A 9319-nucleotide genomic window follows, 5' to 3' on the forward strand; every position below is an offset into this window, starting at 1 on the left:
TTGTTTTCACGCCCGTAATAACAGACTTTGAAAGCCACACTTAAAAACCTCACGCAACAGTGCGCCATCTAGTGAGACAAAAAACGATAGCCCTCATTACATAGTTACAAAATAGTTCACAAGATCAATTGGAGCTGTATTTTCTAATATATTTGTACCACCGCCAACGATGAACGAACAGCGCGTAGAGCTACAAATTATGTAGATACTAGTTGGTGAGTAGCGAGAGGCGTGCGCAGCTCCGCTAGTTTTGTCACTGAGTAAGCGAGTAAGTACTGGGTGTGACGGGCGATTACTCGTAGTGTTGTCTGCATGAGTTGAGTACTGACTGCCAACCGAGCATCGCTGAGCATATTTTATTATTGATAGCTCTTATCGCTGCAACTTTTAAATGGAGAGGAGAGTTCTCGCCAGCGGTATGAACAGCCAGCGATGAACTACATATTACTATATGTCTCTTTTACTGACGCGGCATCTACTCGAATATCTACTCGTATTATTCGTTTCTTGAGTGAGAAAATAGTCGATCACTAATCGTTCCTCGCTGGCGGTGAGACAAGTGCCTATACTCGAATTACAAACCGAGCAGAATTTTCTAAAATTAAAATTCGAATGGTACTTTCACAGATGTGATTTCGAAAAATGCCCCCCTGACTGAATTGACGTATGTTTTCATAGAGCAGAAAAACAGTAGGAGTGTCGCGTGAGGCATAATCTTGCTTAATCCCAAGTGGCGTATAGTACGAAAGCAATCACTTAATAATAAAAACTACTTAACAAAAGTGTGTCTCATCATTCTGAGATGCAATAATAGTAGTAGGACCGAAAACTTTCACTCATACCTGTACTCTGTGACTCATACATATAATATTATCATACCGCCACTACTTTGAAAAAATCTCGTATCATTCGAATTTATGTTCATAAAGTTCACTCAGAAAAAATATCGACTTTGAGGTGCTACAATTCTACATAATTGACACTTTTTTAATGAACTGCAACAATTACTTTACGGGTGACCGCGACCTTAAAAACCTTACCTTAACGCATTCACTGCCACTTGACTTCCACAGGTGCCACCGACGCACATGTGCGTTCAAAATGTATGAATAATTATCCTCCTAACGCCCAGAGTCCTTTATAAAGGACTTATTGTAACTTGAACTTCAAACTCGATCATAAATGACATAAAGTTTGATGTTCATATATCAAAAATTTGACTTGGTCGTTAAATTAGTTTACGTTCCGAAACTGGGCAAAGTTCCGAAAACGCATATGTGCGTCGGTGGCAGTGAATGCGTCAAGGTCGCGGGTTTGCAAAGTAATACTTTCAGTTCATTGGAATGGACTTCCGCAAATTAACGCCTGATTCAATAAATTTACACTTTTCTATATAAGAAACTTATCAATTTTATTATAAGTAAAATTATAGCACCTGTAACTTTTATTATTTTTTTATAAACATTTGTAAAAGTAGTGACGATACGATATGGATATGACGTTTAATACTTTTTGGTGACGCGGTGCTGATAGTAATCGTGACGTATGTGTGTATGTATGTGTATGTATGCGTATGTTTTACAGCGACCGCGGAAATGGGGAGTAGGACGGCCAAGCCCCCTTCCTCCACACCCGTTTGACTAAGGATAAGCGCATGTGCATCATAAAATTTACCGAAGGAAGAGACGAAATACCTCTTGGAATTATAAAACGTATAAGTAATGAAAACGCGCTACAGTAGTAAATTATACAACAGTGATGTCAAACTTTGGTAACGACAATTTGTACTTCTCTCTAAGAGTATGTGTACTAAACTATAATCAATTTACTCTCTTATTGAAATACTTAATTGCACTAAACTTAAAGATAAATTAGCATACTGAATTAGCAAACTATAAAACTTGTATTTTCCAACAAACCTTCATTTCTTATTTATAATGCGAAGCGAACGACAATTATCTCAGAGGCTGTGGATATATTTTGTTTTATAATTTTAATATCTGCATCCTTTACGATTAGAAGCAATAAATTGCTTGGTTGGTTAAAGGAATGATTTTTAAGTAAGATTTCTTCAAATAACACTAAGTTTAATGCTAAGCCAAAAACTAACACGTGTTCATGATAAATGAAAATTGCCGTTGAATAATTTTCACTAAGCCTGGAAGCTAACAACTAGGTCTTATGTGCTTGCGAGTAATTTTGAAAAATATAAGGTAATTAATTAATAATGTCAGATTTCGTAAAACACACGCTTCGTAGACGAACGGCAATGTCAAATACTGGTTTTAAAAACACTCCATCACACATTTTGCAAATAACCTTGAAAAGAGTGGTTCTTTCGAACAAGTTACAGTTGAAGATTACTGGCGGGAATGTGACAGTCAGTTAATATTATTATTTTAAATATCAGAACGTGATACATATTGGTAGTTTGGTTGTCAACATAGCGTACTTCGATGTTAAGACATCCATAAAAGTTTGTTGGCAGATTTCTGGACCATGTTTTTGGACATTTGCAAATCCTAATACGATTAAGTAAAAATATTGTACTGATTCTGAAATAAGAAACGGAATGTATGAAACGCTCATCAATAAAAAATACAAAAGTGGCAGGCACCAAACAAAATTATTATACATATAAAAAATACGACAAAATTAAAAAAAGGACTACGCTAAAAATCATCTAGAGAGTATTGCGTTTTGACTACATCATAACTAAAAGATAAAGTGGACAAAAATTTACATTTTATTACGTCCATTATCAGGTTTGTGCTTTGCCCAATAGAGGTGCGATTCTCCAGGCTAGTGATAATATGAAGTGAAGTAATGAAATATGTTCGATTCGAGCAATAAAAAAATACGTACCCTAATCACTTCTCGGATAAGTAATCTCGATCGATCCGCCAAGTCGAAAAAAATATCAATTTTCAAATAAAACTACTTTTCATTAACAATTTTAAATGATTCTGACATCTAAATCCTAATCGAATTTAAAATCCGTTGATTTATTGATGTAAAACTCGTTCAGAATGCGAGAACGCGTACTACACAGCGAGTATTGCGTTTGGATCGAATGGTAAGTGAGAATGTGTCCGCTTACAACGTAGACGAGAAACTTCGGGTGGATGTTAAGCCGGCACTACTTTAACAGGCACCTGTAATTTCTTCAGTCCACCCATGATCATGATGCATATAGCTTTAGCTGCGTCGAAGTATCGGGAGCTTAATCGGTCAATATTCTGTTAAAAATATGTTTACTTCACATCTTCTGTTTTTATTGTGCCTTTTATAAGTTCGTGAGCTCGTTCCTAAAAAATAAACCTTATCTGGACTGTATTCGAAATATCTAAAAATATTTAAACACTAGTGTACTGCAGCATCTTTACGCAAGTATTCTAATTGAGTAAGTAACAGTTATTAGTCACGAATAAAAATAACAACCTCCATCATCTCAATACAGTGTAGTCAGAGCATTTTCCTTTAACTTTACACACTTAAAAGTGTACCTTTCAGTTTTTACGAAAGAAGATAAAAAGAAAAGTGTTTTTAATTTTCAATAAAATTGCGAGCTATATGAACTGTATGAAAAATGTCACAGAACGGACTCAAATTTATTGTTTCTACTTATTGAAAACAGATGCCGAAAAAGAAAAACCCGAAAGGTACATTTTAAAGTTAAGATGCTCGTCAACGCAAGTGAATATTTTTGTACCTTGCTCTACAAGCACGTACGTAGCATCATACAAAATGAACTCTGTTAAGCGCCACAGTACAGAAATCGTTTCCGACTTTAGCTGTATCAGTTACCAACCCTCCGCTGTCTATACTAACAGTTTTTCTAACAAATAACACGAATAGATCAAAGGACTATTTGGTTGAAGACATCGCGGTGCCGTTACCAGATTTTACTCCAATTCAATATCAGCAAAGCAAGCTTATCGTTCCATTATCGCTTCCTAGCAGCAACAGCCTGTTTAGAGGCAATACAGACATACAAGTCAAGACCCCTTTGAAGGTGTCAGAGCGTAGTTTGGTGCTTGAAAAAGAAGCCTCTTGGTCCATCGAGGTGTGAACCCCGATGCGGTTGTTCGTCGTGCCCGATATTAGCTCGTTGTAGTAAACGGACAGACAGTGCACCGGTTCCGTTGTGCCTCTGTTGGAACAAATATAACTCATCGTGATTTTTGATTTCGAAACATACTTAATGAAAAAACAAAACTTAGGTTATAACTATGTTGTTGACTTTCTTTAATCAACCCCTAAAGGACAAAAAATAGGATAAAAATTATAAAGCGTAACATATAGGGTAAGTTGAATCCGCAGAAGCGATGGATCTAAATTAACTCTATTATTGCGTTCATTGTTTTCTAACTCTTAAAGGGGTGAATCATTGACGTAGTAGTTTGGGAGATAAAGGGCGTTCATAAGCGAGATAACGGGCGTTTTTCCTTCTCTTACTAATCATCATCATCATCAACAACAACTCAGCCGTAGGACATAGGCCACTTTTGGACAAGGGCCTCTCACATAAACCTCCAGTTGCTTCGGTTGACAGCGGCCTGCATCCACAATGAACCCGCGGCTTTAACCAGCTCATCGTCCATCTTGTTGTTGGCCCCAACGGCCATCTGTTTTCCGTGCTATATGGCCTGCTATTCGCTTGGCTATGTCGGTGACCCTTGTTCTTCTACGTATCTCCTCATTTCTGATTCCTACTAATGAACGACTTAAATATACGTCTCTGAGTATGGAGAGTGAGAACTCACTTTAGATGTGCGATGAGCTCGCCATCATCCACCCTCCAAAGAGCTGTGACCTGGTCCAAGCCCGAAGATAGCAATCTATTGTTGTCCACGGCGGCCAATCTCAACACCTGAAAAAGAAAGAAGAACTTACCTACTCACGTAGAAATTAGTATAGGTTAATAGTATTTGCGTAAACATAAAAAAAATGTGTTATACTGATGTTCTTATAGCAATACTTCAGTGTCGCAAGATAAAGCAAAAAAGGAACTTGGAAATATTTAATCAGTAAATGATTATTAACTCTGTTGTACCCTTGATTGTACCTATTTTTCATGTGAAGGAGCGGGGCCTCCTGATACAGGTACATCTCGCATACTTAATTGGAGGTTCCTAACCTTTCTTCAGGTATCAGAGAGCAAACAATAATCATAGATATTTATCAGTGGCGTGGCCCCGTCACAACGCACCTACTCGCCAACATTTCTCAACATTTCCCCAATGTCTACGAATACGTCAAAATTACTTGATCGCTTGCATAAACCAATAGCGGCGTGTGGTGCCATCTATTGAAACTATTATACTCATAAATCACGACTCCTAGAGTAGGACCACCGAGACTCGGTAGTAGCTATGCAAAGCAAACCTCGTTCTGGCAACCCTAAACATGAGTCCAGGAAGCAATGTTAATCAAAATTGAATTACGACAAATGTTAAGCAAAGTTATTCACATTCGCACGAATGCGTAAATAAAGAGGAGTTTGTGAACCTTTCCTCATCAATAAGGCCCGGATTTTTGCGTGCGGCTATTGACAGATTGTAGGGAGAGAGCACCGCTTTTCATCGATATTATCGATAGTACCCAACTATTATCAATGCGGTTAATTTATCTATAAATAAAATAACACTTGCAAGCAAATATGTATTCGTAGTTATAGTGATTTCAATAAGGCAATTTAAACGGATTAAACTTTCCGATATTTCAAATTTTTTTCATCATTGACCGCTGAAAAAAGTACAGTCTAACAAGTTGAATCATGACCCAGGGCGAAACCTTTTAATAATCAATTTCACTATGATTTCCTAGGCAAAAGTATGAGATGTCAACATGACATTAGTAACACAAAGGTTCCACCCTGCCTGGGTCTTCAATTTGTTCGACTGTACGTATCATCGGAAAGTTTGAGGTTTTATTTAACAGAAACATAAATAAACAACTGTCGATTTGTCGATAAAAAGCGGTGCTCTCTCCCTACAATCTGTTAATAGCCGCACGCAAAATTCCGGGCCCTAGTCATCAATCTCCTTTTTCTCGAACGGATTGTTGCTGTTAGATAGGGCCAACTCCGTGATGATGAAGTAAGTTTTATAGTACGCACTATGAATAAATAATAAGTAAGGAAGCGTAATAAAGCGGGAAGCTTAAACCATAACGACTTATGATTCAAATACGAATCATTTTCGAGGTTGCAAATAGACGTGCTTGGTCATTGGTTAATATTCAGAAAGAAAGCAGGGATTGGTTTGCTCGCGTTAACGTTAAATTAATTGGAGTTAACACTTGACAGACGGGCGTGCCTTCAGTCAATTTTCAACTTTGAGGTCATACAAATAAAATAGTTTTTACATAATCTGTAAACGTGGGTAGCGGTATACTAAAAATGGCTTCATTTGTATGACGTCAAAGTTGAAAATTGACTAAAGGCACGCCCATCTGTCAAATGTTAACTCCAAGTAATCGTACTGTACTACGTAGTGCAAAATTCGATCTTCGCACCTTACCGTCCCGCTGACGCTTATACTCGTATTATTTAACAAGAGGGTGAGAGGGACGGTAATCCACAATCTTAAATGTTGCAAAATAAATGTCAGACAAATGACGCTCAGGACATGTTTTTAAAGCCCCGCCAAATAGGACACCTAAGGCCATTTTTATAACGCAGTTACAATTCCTGACTTATTATTTACTTACTAGCTGTTGCCTGCCGGGATAAAAACTATCCTACGTCCTTCCCCAGGACTCCAAACTATCTGTAGGTAATCTAATCTAAATCGGTTCAGCGGTTAACACCGGTTCGTAGAGTATGCATGCGTTACCTCTCCGTCGTGCGCGCGCCAGTGCGCTCGGGGCTGTCCGGTGCGCGTGTCCAGCACGCACACTTGCCCGCCGGCCAATCCGCAAGCGATCCACGCGCCGCCAGCCGCCACGCACATACAACGGATGAACGTCGTCGCGCTCATCGGAAGCTGTACAATACAAACACGTCATAAGCCTTCCGCCCAGTGGCGTAGCGTAGCGGGTGCGGGGGGGGGTCCACCCCGCGCGGCAATTTTGACGGGGCAGCTGAATAATACCTAGATAAGGCCTTGTAAGCCCTGTAGATCTTATCCGGTCTGGTTTTACAGCGGATCTTATTAAAGATATTAAACAGAAAGCCCTGTTTCATCGTGAATGGAAGCGCTCCGCGAACAGGGATATACGCAAAGTTTTCTAAGCTTAGGGCAGATATTAAGACGAAAATTTCTATAAATTACGATGATTATATTAGCCATATTCAGAGTAAAATTACAAGTAATCCTCGTGCATTTTGGCAGCATATAAGTAGCCTTAGATCCAAGGGTGGGTTCGTAAATCGAGTGTCTTATAATGGAGTTATGCATGAGGGCAAAGATACTGCCCGAGCCTTTGCAGACTTTTTCTCAAGCGTTTTTCTTCCTGCGCGCCTTTACTCGACTATACACGGATTATTCAGGAGGACACGTCTTGTGATGCGAGTTATGTTCATATTGACACGATTTCCCCACGGGATATAGAAATTGGCGTGGCTCGCCTGAAGCCCCAAAGCTCTCCTGGTCCTGATGGTCTTCCTGCATATATCTTGAAGGGTTGTAGGGATTGGTTGGTACTGCCGCTGTCGCATATTTTCAACCTTGCTCTTAGTACGGGAGAGTATCCCAGTCAGTGGAAGCTCACACGTGTGCGCCCTATTCCTAAGTCGGGTCAGGGAGATGGTGTTGAGGATCATCGTCCCATAGCCATCCTCTCCTCTGTTGCCAAGTTGTTTGAGTCCATCTTGAACAAAAGTCTAGCCTCGCAAATTAAGCCATACCTGTGTGACTCACAGCACGGGTTTAGGCCGAGGCGTTCTGTGGAAACAAATCTTTTGACCCTGGTTGACTCCATTTCTGAACATTTAGACCAGGGTATACAAGTTGACGTGCTGTACTTTGACTTTAAAAAGGCCTTTGATCGCGTGGATAATGACATACTGTTAAGCAAATTATGCAAAATCGGCTTCTCGCCTAAACTTCTCCGGTTCTTTGCTAGTTATCTACGCGACAGGCAGCAGTACGTGCAGCACGGCTGCTTCGTTTCTGATTCCTATCACACCCGTTCAGGAGTCAGCCAGGGTTCGATTCTGGGACCTTTTCTATTCGGGATCATGATAAATGACTTAGCTTCCCTCCCTGAATATGCTAGATGCCTACTCTATGCCGATGACTTAAAGCTTGTTTATGGCGTGCAACAACCCTCTGATTGCGAATCGCTTCAGGAGGACATTAACCGTATACTTCAATGGAGCATTGAGAATAAACTTTTGTTCAACATCGGGAAGTGTTCGGTTATGACTTTTAGTCGCGCTCATAGTTCCTTTTCTGCAAATTACCAGCTGGGAACGGAACCAATTACTCGCGTCGACACTGTTAAAGACTTGGGAGTTATTTTCGACACACGTCTCAATTTTCATGTCCACATGAGGACCTTAGCTTCTGACTGCTTCGAGGTTGGGATTTGTTATCCGCAACGCCCGTGACTTCACCAATCCCCGGGCTATCAAGCTTGTTTATACTGCTTTAGTCAGGAGCAAACTAGAGGCAGCGTCCATAGTGTGGAATCCTCATGAAGTCACGTACTCCTTGCTTCTTGAGAGGGTCCAAAAGGCGTTTTTGAGGTTTTTGTACAAAAAAAGTTACAGGTACTACCCTTTCTGTTACCTACAAAGTTCCTTCTTGGCACCTTAGGTCTTAGTTCTCTGGAGGTGAGACGTAATTACGGGCTCATGACCAGCGTGTGTCGAATATTGCGTGGAGATTCTGACTGCCCGAGTTGGTAACGCAACTAGTGCGCCTACTCGCGCCCTCGGTGTCCCAATCCCGGTTCAATTTTCGCCCTCGCAACCGTGACCTGCTGGCTGTTCCCAAAGCTCGCACAGTGTCACACAAGAACTCACCTCTTATTCGAGCTCTATCGAATCTTAATACGCTTCTCGCATCGGCGCCACAGTGTGATATCTTTGCTAGTAGCTGGAAAGAATTTATGTAGCGAGTGTATGAGGTTCTGTGAGGCGAAGGATAACCGTCCATCTTCACTAAATTGTTTGTAAATGTTAATTCTGTTATCTTTGTGCCATGTGTCATGTGTTGTGCTTGTTAATATTTTATGAATTTCACAGTGCTTTGGCTTGTCTGTAATGCTGTGTAATTATTTCATTAAATAAATAAATAAATAATAATATATTGCTTGAGACCTAGATGAGAATGATCAAATTTTGTAATTTAGGAAATTATTTAAGCAT

The 9319-nt window shown here is 39.9% G+C and overlaps 1 protein-coding gene across 2 annotated transcripts; it reads right to left on the reverse strand.

Annotated features, from left to right (window-relative positions):
- Positions 1-1576: 1576 nt before the first annotated feature.
- Positions 1577-6985, reverse strand: LOC141428905 (WD repeat-containing protein 81-like). Of its 2 annotated transcripts, XR_012451481.1 has the most exons (4): positions 6840-6985; positions 4767-4873; positions 2251-4153; positions 1577-2165 (listed from the first exon to the last, which is right to left on the reverse strand). XR_012451481.1 is itself a non-coding variant. In XM_074088959.1 (3 exons), exons 1-3 carry the CDS (start codon positions 6981-6983, stop codon positions 3922-3924), a joined length of 483 nt encoding a protein of 160 aa, XP_073945060.1. In that variant the 5' UTR covers positions 6984-6985; the 3' UTR covers positions 1577-3921. The 2 variants fall into 2 exon arrangements, 1 of the variants encoding a protein (XP_073945060.1); XM_074088959.1 differs by having other exon boundaries at positions 1577-4153.
- Positions 6986-9319: the final 2334 nt, after the last annotated feature.

The sequence above is a fragment of the Choristoneura fumiferana genome, chromosome 6 (genome assembly GCF_025370935.1).
Source record: "Choristoneura fumiferana chromosome 6, NRCan_CFum_1, whole genome shotgun sequence".
NCBI lineage: Eukaryota > Metazoa > Arthropoda > Insecta > Lepidoptera > Tortricidae > Choristoneura > Choristoneura fumiferana.